The sequence below is a fragment of the Bos grunniens genome, chromosome 6 (assembly GCF_055505025.1).
Source record: "Bos grunniens cultivar Pamir isolate PY7600 chromosome 6, Bosgru_T2T1.0, whole genome shotgun sequence".
Classification (NCBI taxonomy): Eukaryota; Metazoa; Chordata; class Mammalia; order Artiodactyla; family Bovidae; genus Bos; species Bos grunniens.
Window position 1 is genome coordinate 101174765 of NC_141170.1, and position 20712 is coordinate 101195476.

At 42.6% G+C, this 20712-nt stretch overlaps 1 protein-coding gene across 15 annotated transcripts in view; it reads left to right on the plus strand.

Moving 5' to 3' along the window:
• SGMS2 (sphingomyelin synthase 2) overlaps positions 1-20041 on the plus strand; it is a 94131-nt gene extending 74090 nt beyond the window's left edge. For 13 of the 15 annotated variants that reach the window (XM_086406980.1, XM_086406984.1, XM_086406977.1 and 10 more), the window contains 4 exons: positions 2811-2928; positions 11768-11921; positions 17325-17491; positions 19403-20041. In XM_086406980.1, coding sequence (XP_086263106.1) covers positions 2811-2928; positions 11768-11921; positions 17325-17491; positions 19403-19606 — 643 coding nt within the window. In that variant the 3' untranslated portion in view covers positions 19607-20041. The remainder of the gene's footprint in view (positions 1-2810; positions 2929-11767; positions 11922-17324; positions 17492-19402) is intronic. The other 2 variants (XM_086406989.1, XM_086406988.1) reach the window with 1 other exon arrangement.
• Positions 20042-20712: the final 671 nt, after the last annotated feature.

Below are 20712 nucleotides of genomic sequence, written 5' to 3' on the forward strand. Positions count from 1 at the left end.
TTTGAAGACACTTAAAAATAGGACATAGCTCTGAAGTGGTTATTTCTGTTTCCCTGTGAATTCAGACTGCTAGCCCATTAAAAAAAAGGGGGGGGGGGCCTCAGTTCCTCTTTTCTTCTCAGCCATCATTCAGATGTTTTTTCTTGCTAAGATTCTAGTAATTAAGTCACAAATATAAATTTGATCAAAACATTGCCCACAAACAAGGCTTTTGAAAGTATAATATATGCTAATGTATTCAATACACTTCAGAGTCAAATAGGATTTCAGTGTTAATGCCACAAGATCATTTTTTGAAGAGGGAATTTATGCTGTATTATTTTTTCAATTGGTTGTTGCTTTGAGAGTTGAAGAGTTCAATATATCTTTGCTAAAGAGTTCTACATCAAGTTTGCAGTTTTGAAAACTTGTTCCAGAAACTGAAGTCATTCCTGAGCATTTTCTTGTAAATAAAATATGTCTCTCAATATGTGTAAGTGAATCACATAGCTGTCAGTTGTCTTAGAACTTCTTACAGAAGGTGTTAGTTATGACATGCTTCATGCTAAAAGCTAAAAAACTTTTAGCATTTTTCTTTTCAGTGTCTGGAATTGACACAATATAAGAGAGACTGCTCAGGCCAAAGGTATTTGCTCTCTTTTATTTTAGAGCAAAGTTTTATTCGTATATGTCCGTGAAAATAGAAATTTTCCAGGGTCTGGTTAGCCACTGGCTTCCAGCCTGAACTACTGCCTTGGTGTGTTTGAATGTCCATCCAGAGGATTGTTGTTACCTGCCTCTCCATGGCCATCTTCGGTTTTACCACATCAAAACTTGTAGTCACATAAGCCAGCCACGCATTTTAATAGTATCCACTGTTTCAGTCACAGTCCACCAGCAAAAACTTGTTGGGGGAAATCGCACTAATTTTTCTTTTTCAGGTAGGTTCGGATCTAACATTTTAGTAACTGGTGGAGTAATGTTTATAACTTGTTTTGCACATTCCAGCTGAATAAAAAATTCTGCTTGTACTCTCACTCTCTCACTTAAGAGCACCTTCAAAGCGATGGGGGAAAAATAATTGGCAGTAGTTCTTAAACTAAATAAGACTGCAGAATGCATATTTCACCTCTAAGTTAATTTTCTGTTCTGAGCACTGCTGAACTGTGAATACTGGAGTGAATATAATTGACTCATAATAATTCTTGCTTATTACTTCACCTTGTCTAACAGCATGGAGCACATTTGAGCATTCTTTTTGAGCCTGGGGTTGAATCAAAGGGAGAATAGTTTTTCACTTAACCAAATGGAGACAGTCAGCAGTGTTTATCACCTGTTCCTTTTCAGTGCTAGAAAAGGCAATGCTAGAATAGTAAGCCTTTGAAAGAGATGCCTTGCAATAAATAAATGCTTTCATCAACTAGTCAAGGTGGTTTTTCTCTATATATTTTGACCCCAGGAACCCTGGAATCTTCTTAAAATAGCTCTTGGAGACAGACAGCTAAAATTATATCTGTACATAATTCTTTAAATTAGAAGTCTCAACAGTTACCTGAATTAGACCTTGATCCACAGCAGACTGCAGTCTCAGAGAAAACTTAAAATATGCCACATGCCTGGAACTGTCTGTTTTTCCAGAGATCTTTGGGAAGATCTGGTTTGGGAAGTTTGAGAGCTCTGAAAATGGGGGACCTGGAGTAATATATTTTATGTACTAGGAAAGTTACAACTAGTAATTCTAAGGGCTTTGTGGGTCTCACCCATGTCTTAATCCCCAGAGCCCAGAGTTTATAGACCCATCTCTGACCGCACAGCAGGGCCATCTTCAGAACTCTTTTTTTTATTTTCTAAAAAATATTTATTTGGCTGTCCTGGATCTTAGTTGTGGCATGCAGGAGCTTTAGTTGCGGCATGTGGGATCTAGTTCCGTGATTGGGGATCGAACCCAGGCCCCCTGCATTGGGAGTGAGGAGTCTTAGCCCCTGAGCCACTAGTGAAGTCCTATCTTCAGAACTTCCATGCCCATTCAGGAGCCCATGAGGCAGTGGTGCAGACAGGCAAAGCCTTTCCCTTTGGAGACAGTGTGCTCAGAGCCAGCTTCTAGGAACCACTGCCTTAGACTAAGGACTCAGAGGGCAAAGGACAGGACTAATGTTAGTCAAGACAGCCGTCGCCACCAAAACATACAAAGTAAAAAAGGACTTGTAGATTTTTAAATTTTTTTGCCTCTTTTCATCAAGAATGCATAAAATAAGGGTGAAATTTACAGCTTCACTCTTAAATATCCTTAAATGCACGAGGACCCTTTGACTGTCTTCAAAATATAATTCTCTGAAAATCTCTATAGTCATAGACAAAATAGTTCATGCCGAAGTTGTCAGAATATTTTTGGATGGTCCCCAAATAACCCTTGCTTATATAACTTAGTTAAATGAGTTGTCCCATTTCCCTGTGTGCCCAATTATGTAGCATCACCTTAGCTCATTACTAAATTCCTCTGTGGCCGTGGCTCGCTTATACCACTGCTGTGTTCCCAAGAGAGGGCTTATTAATGCAGTGGATTGACTGACAACATAGAGAGGTTCATTGAATTCTCTGGCAAAGAGTGCTTTTTTAAGGAGTGGTGGTTGTTTAACCTTTAAACTACTTTAACTCACCAGAGACTCATCACACCTTTGGGGCCCAACCCACCTAGATTGATCGCAGTATGTGAATCTTTAGTTCAGAAAACTGCAGATATTTTTTATTCTGTTAAACCTTATTTTATATTGCCTTTAAGATCAAAAAGCCCCAGTAAACCTATTTTTTCCCCATCCCTATTTTTCCCTTAGGTCAATAGTGGGGCGCAGATTCTTTTTTATCATTGGAACTTTATACCTATATCGCTGTATCACAATGTATGTCACTACCCTCCCGGTGCCTGGAATGCATTTCCAGTGTGCTCCAAAGGTAAGCCCCTCCGAATTACCCTTTAGAGGATGTTAAGCAGTGATTGAGCACCTGCTCTCTGTTATTCGTTCTCCTAGACACATTCATATGTGTTAACTGAAATCTAACACATTTTCTGCTTTGCTTTAGATTTTGGGGTCGGGGGGAGAAGTGAAAATGTGGTAATAAAATGTATGTCTTTGTGCATAAAACTTTTCTTTTCTGCTACCTGGAAGTTACTGCCAGATTTTGGACTCTGCTTTTTTTGCCATCTCATTTTCTCATTCATCCAATCATTTTAAAGTATTAAGTTCCTGTTGTATCCCAGGCAGTGTATGATAGCAATGACCAAAATGAAGTTCTCCTCCTCTGAGAATGTATATTCTTATGGAAGGATGGCAATGAATAAATAAAGTCATAACTTGTTATGACTTGTGGTGGTAGGTCAAGTAGCTGTCAGTTGGAGAACAACAAAGCTGAGTAAGGGTGAAAGGGACTCTGAGGGTGGGTACTATTTTATACAGGTGTCCCCCATGGCTCAGTGGTATAGAATCTGCCTGCTAATGCAGGAGACATAGGTTCCATCCCTGGTTGGGAAGATCCCGGGGAGAAGGAAATGGGCACTCCCTCCAGCATTCTTGCCTGGGAAATCCCATGGACAGAGGAGCCTGGTGGGCTACAGTCCATAGGATCGCAAAGAGTCAGACATGACTGAGCAACTAAAACACAACAACACTATTTTGCAGAGTGGTCAGGAAAACTTCTTCAATAAGAAAGCTTTTAGACAACCAGGCTTAGGGAGTGAGCCATGTGGATGGGGTGAGAATTCCAGGACAAGGAAATAACCCTTGTGGTGCATTCCAGAACAGCAGGGAGACCTGTGTGGCTGAGCAGAGTTGTGAAAAGTTGAGATGATGCAGCCGCGTATTTCATGGGACCTTTAGCCCATTGTAGGAACTTAAACCTTGGTGGTGACTGTGGAAGTCAGGAGAAGTCATTCCATTTGGGATATATTTTGAAGGTAGAGCAAACAGTATATTCAAATAAGTTGGACATGGGTTTAAGAGAAAGAAATCAAGGATGAACTCAAAGTTTTTAGTAACCGGAAAGAGAGAGTGGCCTTTTGCTCAGATTGTTGTTGTTATTCATTTGCTAAGTTGTATCTACCTCTTTGCGACCCCATGGACTGCAGCACTCCAGGCTTCCCTGTCCTTCACCATCTCCCAGAGCTTGCTCAAACTTATGTCCATTGAGTCGGTGATGCCATCCAACCATTTCATCCTCTGTCACCTGCTTCTCCTTCTACCTTCAATCTTTCCCAGCATCAGGGTCTTTTCCAATGAGTCAGCTCTTCACATCACGTGGCCAAAGTATTGGAGCTTCAGCTTCAGCATTGGTCCTTCCAATGACTATCCAGAGTTGATTTCCTTTAGGATGGACTGGTTTGATCTGTTTACAGTCCAAGAGAATCTCAAGAGTTTTCTCCAACACCACAGTTCAAAAGCATCAATTCTTTCCCACTCAGCCTTCTTTATGCTCCAACTTTCACATCTGTACCTGACTACTAAAAAACCATAGTTTTGACTATATAGACCTTTGTCGACAAAGTGATGTCTCTGCTTTTTAATACACTGTCTAGGTTTGTAATAACTTTCCTTCCAAGGAGCAAGTGTGTTTTAATTTCATTGCCGTAGTCACTGTCTGCAGTGATTTTGGAGCCCAAGAAAGTAAAATCTGTCACTGCTTCCACTTTTTCTGCTTCTGTTTGTCATGAAGTGATGGGACCAAATGCCATGGTCTTAGTTTTTCGAATGTTGAATTTTAAGGCAGCTTTTTCATTCTCCTCTTTCACCCTCAGCAAGAGGCTCTTTAATCCCTCTTCACTTTCTGCCATTAGACTATTATCATCTGTGTATCTGAGGTTGTTGATATTTCTCCCAGCAGTCTTGATTCTAGCTTGTGATTCATCCAGCCTGGCATTCACATAATGTGCTTTGCATATAAGTTAAATAAGTACGGTGACAATATACAGCCTGACATACTCCTTTCCCAATTTTGAATGAAGCTGTCCATTGTTTCATGTCCAGTTCTAACTGTTGCTTCTTGATCATCATACAGGTTTCTCAGGAAAGAGACAAGATAGGTAAGGTGGTCTGGTATTTCATATCTTTAAGAATTTTCCACAGTTTGTTTTGATCCACACAATCAAAAGCTTTATCGTAGTCAATGAAGCAGAAGTGGATGTTTTTCTGGAATTCCCTTGCTTTCTCTGTGATCAAACAAATGTTGGCAATTTGATCTCTGGTTCCTCTGCCTTTTCTTTCTAAACCCAGTTTGTATTTCTGGAAGTTCTTGGTTCACGTACTGCTGAAGCCTAGCTTGGAGGATTTTTACCATTACATTGCTAGTGTGTGGAATGAGTGCAATTGTATGGTAGTTTAAACACTCTTTGCCATTGCCGTTCTTCGAGATTGGCATGAAAACTGACCTTTCCCAGTCCTGTGCCACTGCTCAGTTTTCCAGATTTGCTGACACATTGAGTGCAGCACTTTAACAGCATCATCTTTTAGTATTTTAAATAGCTCAAATGGAATTCCGTCATGTCCACCAGCTTTGTTCGTAGTAATGCTTCCTAAGGCCCACTTGACTTCACGCTCCAGGATGTTTGGCTCTATAGTGAATCACACCATTGTGGTTATCTGGGTCATTAAGATGTTTATTGTATAGCTCCTCTGTGTATTCTTGCCACCTTTCCTTAATCTCTTCTGCTTCTGTTAGGTCCTTACCATGTCTGATCTTTATTGCGCCTACCCTTGCATTAAATGTTCCTTTGTTATCTCCAGTTTTCATAAAGAGATCTCTAGTCTTTCCCATTCTATTGTTTTCCTCTATTTCTTTGCATTGTTCATTGAAGAAAGCCTTCTTATCTCTCCTTGCTATTCTCTGGAACTTTGCATTCAGTTGGGTATGTCTTTCCCTTTCTCCCTTACCTTTTGCTTCTCTTCTTTCCTCAGCTATTTTTAAATTCTCAGACAACCACTTTGCCTTCTTACATTTCTTTTTCTCTGGGATAGTTTTGGTCACCGCCTCCTATACAGTGTTACAAATGTCTGTCCATAGTTCTTCAGGCATTCTGTCTACCAGATCTAGTCCCTCGAATCTATTTGTCACCTCCACTGTATAATAATAAGGGATTTGATTTAGGTCCTACCTGAATGGCCTGGTGGTTTTCCCTACTTTCTTCCATTTAACTCTGAATTTTGCAATAAGGAACCTATGATCTGAGCCACAGTCAGCTCTAGGTCTTGTTTTTGCTGACTGTGTAGAGCTTCTCCATCTTTGGCTGCAAAGAATATAATCAGTCTGATATCTGTATTTACCATCTGGTGATGTCCATGTGGAGAGTCATCTCTTGTGTTGTTGGACAAAGGTGTTTGTTATGACTAGTGTGTTATTCTCTTGACAGAACTCTGTTAGCCTTTGCCCTGCTTCATTTCGTACTCCAAGGCCAAACTTGCTTGTTACTCCAAGTATCTCTTTACTTTCTACTTTTGCATTCCAATCCCCTGTGATGAAAAGGACATATATTTTTTTGGTGTTAGTGCTAGAAGGTCTTGTAGGTCTTCATAGAACCATTCAGCTTTAGCTTTGGCCTCAGTGGTTGGGGCATAGACTTGGATTACTGTTACGTTGAATGATTTGCCTTGGAAATGATCGGAGATCATTCTGTTATTTTTGAGACTGCACCCAAGTACTGCATTGTGGACTCTTCTGTTCACTAAGAGGGCAGCTCCATTTCTTCTGCGGATTCTTGCCCACAGTAGTAGATATAATGGTCATCTGAATTAAATTCACCCATTTACTGAGACAGAGTGTGAGAATGGATACTGAGACTATTGTAAGCAGGATTTATAGTTTCTCCAGGTAGAGTCATTTCTCACGAGAGCTGTTAATCATCTTAGACTCCAGTGTGCCCTGGTTTATAAAAAAGGAAACGTGCAAATCATGTGCTTTCTGGGCAAGGGAGTAAAGCCTAACATTTTTTACTGAACACTAAGCAGATGTCCAAGGTGGAGAGAAAAAATAGAGTTGTTCTAAAGAAGTCAACAGTCTCCTTCACCAAATATAGATGTGGTTTGAGAAGCTCTAATTTTCTAAAACCATCAAGGCAGAAAGTGTGTGTAATTAAAACAGTGTACATATTGAATTAAACATTGGCTGATTTTTAGTGAAACTAATTTAAGGCATGGGAGAAGTTCAGAGGCATAATAAATACTTCTAAGGGGTTATTGTGGTGGGTTAAATGAGGAAATGGCCACAGGAGAGAAGGCAGGCCCATCCTAGTAAAAGGTGTGATTTACAGGGATGAATTGCTATGTTTACAGAAAGAAGTAAATTAAAGATTATCTTCTATGGAAAACATACAATTTTCAGAAGCCACAAGAGCAAATGTTACTGCTGAGTAACTGAGGTGCAAAGACTTGCAAGGAAGCTTTAGGGACATCCTTGCCAATCAGCCCCTGTGTTCAATTGTCAAGACCCAGAACCTCTTTCTGAAGCATCAGCAGGGTTTGGGTGCCTAGATTGTGGCTCAGTAAAGCAAACACACATCAGTTTGTTTGACTAGGGATGACGTGGTTTGACAGAACAGGGAGCAGAATTGCATTTTAAATGTAGTCCAGCCTCTGGCTTCCAGCGCTCCTTAGATTTGTGGTTACAAAACTGTTAGATAATATACCTGTCTCCTTTGCTGCTGACTCTATAGAATGCCCTTAGTGACTGAGAGCAATGACGGAACTGTGTGTTCTGAAACCACTTGCCCTGGAAGGATGTCTGACCGGTCACTGATGCCTGACGTCACCTGTTACTCACTGGGTGTGATCACAGAAGCCACTGCAGTGAAAGGCCCTCAGTAGAATCGTTGGCTTGCAGTCTTCTGGTTGCCTTCCTTCCTTCTCCATCCTAGGGTTTAAGTCCTTAGGTTATGATTTGCTTCATCTCACCCACCCAAGCTTTGGTTTGCAGGCACAACATCTGAGTTCTGACAGTTTTGTTTAGATGGATGTTGGCCTAGTTATTAGGACTGGCATGAAATGCTTTAGGTTTTCAAATCCCTTTTTCCACAGGAATGTTGGGCTGGCACAGTTACTTTCCTTTTCCCGAGAAAGCTGCCCTCTCATCCTTGCTGTATCAGAGGACCTCTTCTCCTCTAAATTGAAGGGAATGTATGGATGGAAAGGTTTCTGGTTTGGCAGCAGCCAAGTTGATCTCTTTTGTACATAAGTTATTTTTGTGGGAAATGGTGTGTGGAGGTCACAGGTGGAGGAACCCTTGAGAACACTGAGTTCTGTCTGTTTTGGCTATTGTGATCAATACTTCTCTATTTTCTTACATCTTCAACTCTATATTCAGAAATAGCATAGGATGGTATAAAAAATGAGGAAATTTAAGAGGAACTAGAATTTAAGTGGTGTATGCTGGAGGTCCCAGTGAAATAGATCTAGGGCTTCCCTGGTGACTCAGAAGGTAAAGAATCTGCCTGCAATGCAGGAGGCCTAGGTTCGATCCCTAGGTCGGGAAGATCCCCTGGAGGAGGGAATGGCTACTGACTCCAGGATTCTTGCCTGGAGAATCCCGTGGACAGAGGAGCCTGGCAGGCTACAGTCCACGGGGTCACACAGGATCGAACATGATTGAAGCGACTGAGGATGCACACACACAGGAAATAACCCATTAATCTCAGCTCTGTTACCCGCCCCTTCCCCAGTTTTCTGTCCACCCTCTTTTTACACTTCCTTTCTTGAAGTTCTATTTGGCATTTATGCTGAACGTGTTCTGACGTCTAAGATAGCAGTGACAGGACTGAGAGATTAAGAACTGAGAAAGTACAGGAGGAGCAGAAGAGAGCCCTTGCTCTGTCCTATGAACTGCTATTGCAAATCTCCATACCTGAACACTGCTGGAAGGGAGCGGGGTGGAGAGAATGGGTGGCGGTAGTATTTTTGCTCCTGGTTTGGTTATACCTTTGGAATAAGTGTTTTTGCACTTAGAAAATCCAAGCGTTGAGTTGGGGTGGGTGAGTGGATTAAAAAAAAATTATTATGGTTTTGAAGTGAAGAATAATGTGTTCTTAAAACTGAGAACACAATGGTCGGGTGGAGTGTACGTACCTTTTTATTTGATCTCAGTGTTGACAGTTCGTACCAACCGCACAACCAGAAATTCCTGAAGGTCCACCTCAGATCTGATAAAGCGCATGCTGGATTCCATCCTGCACATCAAGGGCTTTCACAGCATTTCATGTGGTTTGCAGTGAGTCCTGCAGCTCTGTCAACAGTCCTTCTCTTCCCCGGGTACGCATCCTTTGAAAAGTGAGAAAGTAGTGAAAGTGTTAGTAATTCAGTCGTGTCCGACTCTTTGTGACCCCATGGACTGTAGCCCACCAGGCTCCTCTGTCTATGGGATTCTCCAGGCAAGAGTACTGAAGTGGGTTGCCATGCTCTTCACCAGCAGATCTTCCCAACCCAGGGATTGAACCTGTGTCTCTCATGTCTCCTGCATTGGCAGGCAGGTTCTTTACCACTAGCGCCCCCTGGGAATCCCTGTGGATCCTTTACTGCCTTCTAGATCTATCTTTTCAAGGCAGGGTCACCTGTTACTTACATTTTTGTTTTAAGGACTGTCAACTCATTGAAACCTGTATGTTCTCTCGGATTTGCCTCCTGGGCTTGGCCTGAGCCAACTTTGGAAGGAGGTTAAGTTTCCTTGAAACCAGTTTCTTACCTTGACCTCTAATCCTATTTCCCATCATCTTGTGCTACAGAACCCTACACTTAACTGTCACCTCAGCATAGTGTTTGGCTTTTTACAGGGGTCATCTGAATACCAGACATGTTTCCAGATCCATAAGATACTTTTCATTGGAAAATTTTTAGACAAGGATTCCTGCCCCCATTTCTATGGTACTGAACAGGATGGTTTTCCACCTGCTTTGGAGACTGGACTGTCTTCTTACCCATCTGTACACATCTTACCCTCTTTCACCACTGCATGTCTACTTGGTGCAGTGGTGAAAGAGGGTAAGATGTGTACAGATGGGTAAAAAGACAGTACCTGTCTACGCTGCCAAAGACTTGAACCACCACTGTGATCGGCCTGGCTACGTTTCAGGGGCCAGTTGCCTAGAAGGATTGTCACTGAGTGTGAAGGGCAGCATGTCGCGTAGCTGTACGCACAGGCCCCAAGTGAATAGTCATTGATGGTCTTTCTATATTTCTCTTCTCGTGTCTACTCTTACTTTGTTTTATTTCTGAGTATCATTCTTTGCTTTTCTAAACCTATTCAGTTGATATTAGGCTGATCCGAAGTCTTCCACCCGGTGGCCCAGCATTTCAGTATTCCAATTTCTTATGTATTCCCACTCAGTCCACTATTCCTTCCCGTATACCTAAGGTTTGGGTTTTGTTGTTGTTTTTTAGTACAATTTTTAAAGGTTACACTCCACTTACAGTTATTATGAAATACTGGTTGTATTCCTTGTGTTGTACAATACATCCTTGAGACTTTTTTTTAAATTGGAAGATAATTGCTTTACAATGTTATATTGATTTCTGCCATACAACAATGGGAATCCGTCAAAATTGTATATAAACCCCCTCCGTCTGGAACCTCCCTCCCCTCTCTTGTCCCACCCGTCTAGATCATCACAGATCACCAGGCTGCTCTCCCTGTGTTATAGAGCAGCTTCCCACTACTTTCTCAGTTCACCCTATCCTCTCCTTGCCCCGCTGTGTCTGCAAGTCCGTCCGTAAAACCTGTAACCCTGGGCAATCGAGGGGCAAGAAGTCATCACTTGCGCTCCACTGAAAGATGAAAGTTGATGGGTCTAAACCTTTGGGTTGACGATGGCTTGTGTCACAAGTGCATCTCCATCTCTTACACCCAGCAGTCGGTATCTCCCACGTCCCCACCCCTGTGTTGCCTCTCTCCCCGGCTCTGTCTTCTCATTGGTAACCACTAGTTTCTTCTGTATATCTGTCAGTCTGCTTCTTTTTTTGTTATATTCACTAGTTTGTTGCATTTTGTAGTTGATTCTACATGTAAGAGAGATCTGTATGCTTAAGTTTGAATGGGTTATAAACCTTTGACTATTGTATCAAACCCCTGCCCTCGTCCGTCATTGTCTCCTGTGTCGTCATGATGGCTTCTCGGGGCTTCTCCACCCTCGCCCAGGCGAGCCCTTCACTGACCCCCTGCCACGGCACACAGATGATTGCTCTGAGAATGCTTTTCCTGATCAAGCCACTCCTTTTAAAGCAACCAGTGCATCGCTAATCCATCATTTTCAAACCTATTTAAATTATTTAACAAATTGCAGCTCTTTTAAACTGCAGATGTTTGGATCAGCCATTAATACAACTATAGGCACTCCCTAGGCTGCCCACTTGACACAAGGTAGGAATACTCTGTAGAGTATTAGTAATGTGGAGGGCAGCCGAATCAAATATTAACTATTCGAAACCCCGACTTCCCCTGCAAAGAGGAAAGAGAGGAGCTTTGATCTTTTCAGTGCATAACTGTGGTGAAGTCATTGGTTATTAATATTTTTAAAAGCTTTGCCCAAGGACACACCACCACCAAGACGTATTATTAGTAACATACTGAATAATTTAAAATGTGTCACTAAAACTGGCCAATGCAATGAATAAAACCCAGTTTGAGGAGCTTCCCCCTTGGATTCTTTTTGACTTAAAAAGGAAAAAAATCACAACTGATGACCTTTGTAAATGTCACATAAAGTAGGCTAACACTTGATTTATCAGCTTGTGAATTTTCTTCCTGATCTTCTTGTGTCATTCAGCTCAACGGAGACTCTCAGGCCAAAGTACAGCGGATTCTACGGCTGATCTCAGGTGGTGGATTGTCCATAACGGGATCGCACATCTTGTGTGGGGACTTCCTCTTCAGCGGCCACACAGTTGTGCTGACGCTTACTTATTTGTTCATCAAAGAATGTAAGTAATAATTCATTCCTGCTTTGTTGACTGTTGCAGTGACTGGAATCCCTAGGCCCTGAAACTGATGAGCGCTTATTCTGTTGAAATTGAGAGCCATGGAAAGAGGGGTGTGTGTGTATATTAAAAATCATTTCAACCAGTCATGAACACTGAAGGGTTAAGTCTTAGCCCCGGCTTCTTGCTAACATTCAGCATGCCTCCAAAATGTCTCCCTCCTTGGTTAGTACTTCTTAAGGTGTGTGCATGCTAAGTCCCTTGAGTTGTGTCCGACTTTGCAACCCTATGGACTGTAGCTCGCCAGACTCCTCTGTCTCTGGGATTTTCCAGGCAAGAATACTGGAGTGGCTTGCCATTTCCTACTCCAGGGGCTCTTCCTAACCTAGGGATCAAACCAGAGTCTCTTATAGTCTCTTGTTTTGGCAGGTGGATTCTTTACCACTAGTGCTACCAAGGTATGAAAGGCTATTTTAATGTTGGAATTAAGAGGAATCGTTGTTAAGTTTATTGCAAAAAGAACCAGTGTGCTCCAGGGCCAAATGGGAAGGACTTTTGAGTGAAATTTCTGTTTTACGGATTCATTTCATTATCCCCAATGCTTTGGTTAATGTGGAGATGAGAATGTGAAATATCTTTCCATATTTATATACTTAATTCTCATTATACAAAATTCTTGTATATTCCAATAACTTCATGGGGAGGGGCCTAGAATAATATCTTGTTCTTTGGAAAGAGGGGTGGGGACTGTATTTGATTTTAGCTGCCAGCACATCCCCTTGTAGATTTCTGAGGCTTTGTGTAGTTGGGCCCATCCCCTTGTAGATTTCTGAGGCTTTGTGTAGTTGGGCCCATTATCTCAAAATTCTTTTCAAGTAGTGATGCTTCTTCCTCCATTTTTACCAGCTGGTCAGTATTACCCTTCATCTTCAATTGCAAGGTACCCCATCCCCATGCCAGTGTTCTTTTGGAGTCTTGTCTCAATTCTGTTCACTTGCAAAGCATATCATAAGGGTCTTTGGGCAGAAAGCAGGGGAAGGAGACCTCCCTTCTGTCCCCTTTGCTCAGTTCTCTCCCTTCTTCTTTTAACCGTCATCAATCCAAACAGGTTAGACCCATCAAGGTTTATCTTCCAGTGGAGCAGAGGTGAATTCTTGCCCGTAGATTGCCTGGGATATATAGGTTTTAATTCTGCTTTGAGGGCATTATGCCAAAGAGATGAGAGTCTCTGTAGTAGATGAAGTCTTTTTGTTTTTTGATGGCGATTGTATATCTTCTGAATTGTTTTCTTTCTAAATGCTACATACAAGCCTTGAGTAGGGTGAACAGTCTATTAAGTGTTGGGCCTTTGTCACACTGTCTGCCGTGAAGGCAGAGGGCCTTCGGCACCTTTCCTGTCTTCTTTATGTTCTTACACTGTTGGGGAAGTGGCAGAAGACAGGAACCTAGCTCTGTCTGGGCACCAGTATCTCCTTCAACTCCAGTCTTCTGAAATTTCTAATACCTGGTTGTTGGTTCTGGGTGGCAGGCAGAGCGATTTATGTTGTGTGTGGGTCTCATTCTAACTTCTGCTCTGGAAAGGTCCCATCTCTGTGTAAGGTCAGTCACTTTCCAGTTTAGAGGTTCATTTGGGTGGTACAATCTTCCCTCTAATCTGTACATCATAAAAGCTTATAGAAGATGAGGATGATGGCAGGGAGATGTTACAAGTTAAGAGTGAATCTACTGTGGGTGGAAAACAAGATAATGAAGAGAAAATACCCCAGGAAACTGAGGGTCAGTTTGATAACTGAAGACGAGGTGACATTACCAATGACAACGAGTAGACAGAGTAGTTCCTCTGTGCTGGGCACTATTCTAAGCCCTTGGTGCAGATTGGCTTATTTAATCCCTGCAGCCACCCAGGAGGGAAGCGCTGTTTTCCCCCAAAATGTTCAGAGGAAATTTAAGCATAAGGAAAGTGAGTGAATTAGCCACAGTCCACAGTTAGTAATTGAGGCTGACTTTAGCAGTTCCACTATCAGTTTTGTGGCTCTGTTTAGAATTTTTGGAAACCCAAGTCATCTGATCTGGTAGAATTGCTAAGAAATGGACAGAGGAGCCTGGTAGGCTGCAGTCCATGGGGTTGCTAGGAGTCAGACACGACTGAGCAACTTCGCTTTCACTTTTCACTTTCACGCATTGGAGAAGGAAATGGCAACCCATTCCAGTATTCTTTCCTGGAGAATCCCAGGGACGGGGGAGCCTGGTGTGCTGCCGTCTATGGGGTCGCACAGAGTCGGACACAACTGAAGTGACTTAGCAGCAGTAGCAGCAGCAGCCTGGATGTTGGCTTATTGTTGTTCCTTTACCTCAGCGCAATAGGGCAACTTCATAATTATTTCTCTACTTTAATAAAGGCAAGTGCAGTACGTAGACACGTTTCCTTCCAAAGGTATGGTTTGGGCTTGAGATCTTTAAACTTGTGTAAGTTTGCATATAGCAAGGAAAGAATTACATTCTGCTTTCTCTAAGCTTTGGTGAGAAAGAAAAGGGCAAATCTGTAACACTGGATACGAACCCAACTTTAGGATCTGCTCTGTATGTAAGCCACGTATCCCATGTTTAGGTCCGCTTCCTATGCAATTAGGGGAAACAGTCAGCTTCTAAATTATACCATGTATTGTTGTTATGAGTAAGCAGTGGATCCAGTGGTTTCTTTGAAGATTCTGCTGCTAGGGTTAGACGCATCATTTGTATATTTTTGCTTTCCCGACTTTTGATCGTTTGGGACACTCCTTGTTTGACATTCTGTTGTCATGAGTGGATTATCATCAGGACCTAGGTTCCTTCCTTATAAAGTTAGCCTGGAGAAATCCACCTAGCTCTTAGTACCAAATGTCTTACTAGTTGAGAAAACCTTTTCTTTCTTTTTCTTTTTCACCTTGCTACTACACAGAGTCCATTGTCTCTGGTAGTCATTGACAAGCAGGGATGGGATCCCACACAGAGAGTGGAGTTCATTAAGAATTGTCATCATCTCTCAGCTCAAGGTTATCCCTGGCAATAGAATGAGAGAGCAGAGAGGATTACCATTTTACCATTTCTGTTTCAAAATAGTTTGTATTAAATCTTTTATTTGGGTCCACCAGTGTTCTCAATTAATGAGCAGTGGTCCCAGTGTAGTAGCTAGAAGGGAATATATTTTTATGGGAGAGCAGTGCTAGGGTGTCTAGATATTCCCAAAGCCTGATTTTCAATTCTGTGAGTAGTAAATTGGTCATTCGGGCCACCTCCTTACTCCCCACCTACTTCAGCTTTGCTTCTTGTGTGTAAGTGTTAAACGCTCAGTCGTGTCCGACTCTTTGCAACCCCATGGACTGTAGCCCACCAGGCACCTCTGTCCATGGGATTTTGCAGGCAAGAATACTGGAATGGGTTGCCATTTCCTCTTCCAAGCGATCTTCCTGACCCAGGGACGGAACCAGGGTCTCCTGCATTGGCAGGCAGATTCTTTACTGTCTAAGCCACCAGGGAAGCCCCTCTTGTGGATAAACCAACACAAAGTAGTTCTGGTTTGCTCAAGCATTTTGAACTTTTAAGGTAAATAGCAGGTGACCCGTGAGGATGGGAAGGAAGCAAGGTTGGTGTGAGATTTCAGGGAAGGGTAAGGGCTGTGGTGCTGGAGAATGCATATTTAGTGAAAGCTCCAGATTTCTGCATGTTACTTCAGTTTTTAACATTCAGAGCCTAACAGAACAGTTATGGGGACTGGATCTGACCCCCCACATTACGGAAGTAAGGCTTCTCCCGGCTATAAAATTCTCAGATTCCATGAGCTATTGGCTGGAACCTAGTGGCAGGATGAAGCAAGTAAGAATTGATGAGTTGTACATTCAGAAGTAGGAAATCAGACTTTCAAATACAAATACAGGTTTATCATCTTACTGTTCCACATTGGACCTAAAGAGCAGTAGCTATTTTATTTTTTATTTGAACCATGCCTGATTTGATGGGTCATGTAAAGTTCTAGAAATGAATCTTTTTGCTGTTCAACCATTCTTCCACACTTGGAAGTAAATATCACTATAAAAATAATCACAGTTAAATATGAAATAAATTTCAGTATTAAATTATTATCTTTGTGAGCTAATAAAGCTTTAAAATAGAAAAAAAAAAACAGTTATTCAAGAGAAAGAAGACTTATTAGAAATGAGTGCTGGTTCCATTTATACCTGTGTCATTACCGCCTGTGTGGGAAGGTTGGGGGTGCAGGATCATGTTTAACCTGTGAAGGGCCTTGCTGCTGCTGCTAAGTCACTTCAGTCATGTCCGACTCTGTGCGACCCCATGGCAGCCCACCCGGGCTCCCCCGTCCCTGGGATTCTCCAGGCAAGAACACTGGAGTGGGTTGCCATTTCCTTCTCCAATGCATGAAAGTGAAAAGTGAAAGTGAAGTCGCTCAGTCGTGTCTGACTCTTAGCAACCCCATGGACCTTCCAGGCTCCTCCATCCATGGGATTTTCCAGGCAAGAGTACTGGAGTGGGGTGCCATTGTCTTCTCCGGTGATGGGCGTTAGTTCTCTCTTAAAGCTGATCAGTGTCATGAACTTAGTGGCCTCACTAGGTAAGGTCAAACCCGTAAGTGAGTTAGCAAGAATCCTAAGCTTTTACTTTGCTGCTGTTGTTCAGTCACTAAGTCATGTCTGACACTTTTGCAACCCCATGGACTGTAACCCACCAGGCTCCTCTGTCCATGAGATTTCCCAGACAAGAATGCTGGAGTAGGTTTCCATTTTCTTCTCCAGGAGCCACATCTTCTTCATTGCAGGTGGATTCTTTACCACTGAGCCACCTGGGAAGCCCAAGCTTTATATAGGGACTGTCCTGTAGTTGCTATTGGCAGTAACAGTATGAAATTGCTACGAATCAAAATATTGCTAGGCACAAATGCCATTTTTCTCTCCCTGCAGAAATGAAAATAAGTTTATATGTAAGAATGAAAATCACTCTTGCTTTGTCATCCCTTGTTTTCATAGACAATACCTTTTTCTTTTGACTTCTACCCTTTTTCTTTCCAGTGGGGTCCCTACAGGAGCCAGTGTGAGCCAATGCCAACCTAATGTGAAATAATTCTGTTCTCTTCCTTATTATTAACCTGCGTGAGCAAAACCTAGAGCAGTGTTAGCAGCCTGAGCAGGGAAATGACTATTAGACCTGCTACCAGCAGCCTCCCCTGCCCCCCTGACCCTCAACCTGAGCAAATCCTGGGCGGTTCACAGTGACTCATAATTTTGGGTTATCCATTTTCTCCGCCAGTGACTTCTTGGCCTTAGAAAGACTTCTCGCAGGTCTTTAGGGTAGACTGTCGTCATTCAGTTCATCTCGGGGAATGCTTCTTACCTCTGCCACTTTTCTGCTGTCCAGATTCGCCTCGCCACTTCTGGTGGTATCACTTAATCTGCTGGCTGCTGAGCGCTGCCGGAATCATCTGCATTCTGGTAGCACATGAACACTATACCGTCGACGTGATCGTTGCCTATTACATCACAACTCGGCTCTTCTGGTGGTACCATTCCATGGCCAATGAAAAGGTAAGAGCCTTGAAATTATCCTTGGATAAGTTCTTTAAAGGCAGGGGACCCCCTTTTCACACAGCGGGGATTTCATGTAGCTTAATGGGAATAACTGGAGAAGAAAATGGCAATCCACTCCAGCACTCTTGCCTGGAAAATCCCATGGACGGAGAAGCCTGATAGGCTACAGTCTATGGGGTCGCAAAGAGTCAGACACGACTGAGCGACTTCACTTACGTATGTACTTAATGGGAATAGCTGCTGTTGCCACCTAAATGGGTGGTTGAGGTCAGGTGACTTATAGGGATGACTGCCTCTTAAAGAATGCCACAAATATAAATGACAGTTAAGGGTAAAATGCTGTGTAATTGTAAAGCACAGTGTTTTACTCATCAGGTAACGTATAGGAGAATTAAAATTGAGTTAAAATTTAGGAGCCTTCTCTGTAGAGGCTTTGTTGTGCAGCTAGGTGAGACAGTGCTTGCACTCGGAGAACTTATTTTAAGGAAGACACCAGCTCTTTTAAAGTCAGGCAAAAATGAGTAACTAATGAATAACTGGACTTTGTACATCTTTCAGTGGTACTATGCTCTCTGACTTCCCTTCTTATCCTTCCTTCCTTATTTCTGCTGCCTCTTGTTCCCATATGACTCTCTTTTTCTTCTCCCATTCATTCTCAAAGAGGTGGCTCAGATGTCATCTCTTCTGAGAAGCCTTGCCTATCTCCTGCTCTCTGCCTCTAGTCTCAAGACAGAATGATCCCTTCACCGTGTCTTCCTAGCCTCAGTGTATGTCCTTGGTGTTAACAGAGTTAGTCTGCGTGCCATGACTTACTTATCTGGGGATGTGAGAAGAAAAGTGAAAGTGTTAGTCACTCACTTGTGTCTGACTCTGCGATTCTATGGACTATAGCCTGCCAGGCTTCTCTGTCCATGGGATTTTCCAGGCAAGAATACTGGAGTGGGTTGTCATTCCCTTCTCCAGGGAATCTTCCCAACCCAGGGATTGAACCTGGGTCTCCTGCCTTGCAGGCAGACTCCTTACTGTTTTAGCCTCCAGCGAAGCCCACTTATCTTGGGATAGTCTGATTATTGTCCGATACCATATTTTCCATATTGTCTGATGCTTACAGTGTTATGAGAATTTGTGAACAATGAAATATGCTATTCCCTATGGATCTAACTCCAGTTCTCGTTAGTGTTGTGCCCACTAATAAATGCCCTTTCTATGGATTACTTCATTTGTCCTTGTGGCTCTGTTTCCTACTTACATCTTCCTTCTTCCGGTCCCATCTAGATACCTACTAACGCCACTGAACCGGAATCTTCATCTTTCCCCTTAAAGTCTGTCAGCCTTATGAGCTCTCCTTTCACTCTTCCGTCTTCCTTGAGCCATAGATCTGACCACTCACACATCCTGAAAATTTTTGCTCCTGGAGATCTCTCACATTCATTCCTGAGTCTCCATTTCTTCCTGGAATCACAGGCAGATTTGCCTGAGCCACAAAGAGGGGAGGGTGGAGCCAGAGTCTTGTCAGAGTTAATGCATGCGTGCTAAGTCGCTGCAGTTTTGTCCAACTCTTTGCGACCCCATGGACTGTAGCCTGGCAGGCTCCTCTGTCCATGGGGGTTCTCCAGGCAAGAATACTGGAGCAGCTTGCCATGCCCTTCTCCAGGGGATCTTCCCAACCTAGGGATTGAACCTGTGTTTCTTATGTCTCCTTCATTGGCAGGCGGGTTCTTTATCACTAGCGCCCCCTGGAAAGCCCTATCAGAGTTGGGGAAAGGAGCAACGACGACTGTTGGCTTGTGATCCAGATTCTGCTGGTTTCCCTGTTCAGTTAATGCAAATGACAGTTTAATTAAGAAGCAAAGTAGGATGCAAATCGTGAAAAATATGTCTTGTTTTCCTGTTCTTTACCTTTTACAGAACTTGAAGGTGTCTTCACAGACTAATTTCTTGTCTCGAGCGTGGTGGTTCCCCATCTTTTATTTTTTTGAGAAAAACGTACAAGGCTCGATCCCTTGCTGCTTCTCCTGGCCTCTGTCCTGGCCTCCTGGCTGCTTCAAATCATCTTGCAAGAAGTACTCACGGGTTCAGAAGATTGGCGAAGATAATGAGAAATCTACCTGAGGAGCAGAGCAGAGGCATCGGCTCTTACACCAAAAGAGTTATCGCTGTAACCAAAGGTATAGTTTTGATTTTTATTTTAGGAAAACTGATCACTAAAGGAAGAAGTGGACCAAGTTTTGTGCAAGTGATTAGAAAGATGAACGAAGTATTACCCTTTGACTGGTTTTTTTTTTTTTAATTCATCCTGAGAAAGTTAAAATTCTCCTTCGGCTCTTCATTCATTGGTGACAAGCCCTCCAACGGGGATTTTACTAATGAGCTTGTTAAAGAGGTGCCAAAGAACATGCTACTCCTTCCTTATTCTTTCTCCAGGAAAGCTCTCTACTTCAGAATTTTTTCAGGATTTTTTTTTTTTTCCTCCAAGGTCAAAAGAATTTGTTAAAATTTTAAATAAATAAAGATATCTGGATATAGACAGCTACTGTGTAAATAAAATCTCCAAATGTTGAGAGTGGTTTTTAGCGTTCGGCTTCGCAGCCGTGGGTTGTGAGTGACCTTTGGGTGAACCTTGCTTCTGCCCTACCTCAGGGGAGGTCAGGGTCAGGTCTGGGAATATGTGCTGCTGCTACCAGCCAATGTACTATGTGTCACTTTCACTTTATTTTTTTTTTAACTGATAATTTTATAACTTAAAAAGTGAACTAAGTCAATAGAGAAGTATTTGAGACACCCCACAGATTTCACATGTGTGTAAATATTTCGAGATCCCTATGACAGGTTTAGAGGAGACATGGTGCTGTGTATGCGAATGAGGGGGGCTTCTGTTCTCCACCTGGTAAATTCACACCTGTACCCCCCAAGGCAGCCAACAGTGTAGCACAGGCTGAACATACATGCGTGTGTAAACTGACACTCCTGCCCTGTGGGGAACAAGCCTGTGTTTTTCTGCCAGGTCACATACACCCTGGCTGAGATTTGTCATGGAGCTGTGAATTGGAACTCAGAAATCCAATTGGTCACATGTCACTGAAAACCATTTCTTCCTAGTTCCACTGTGCTTTGTGGAAAAACCAAGATGGGGTCCAAAAGTTGATCTCATCCTTGCCTTTTAGCAAGAGACTCGTTTCTTATGTACTGGTCCTAAGGACACATACCACAGTTGAGCA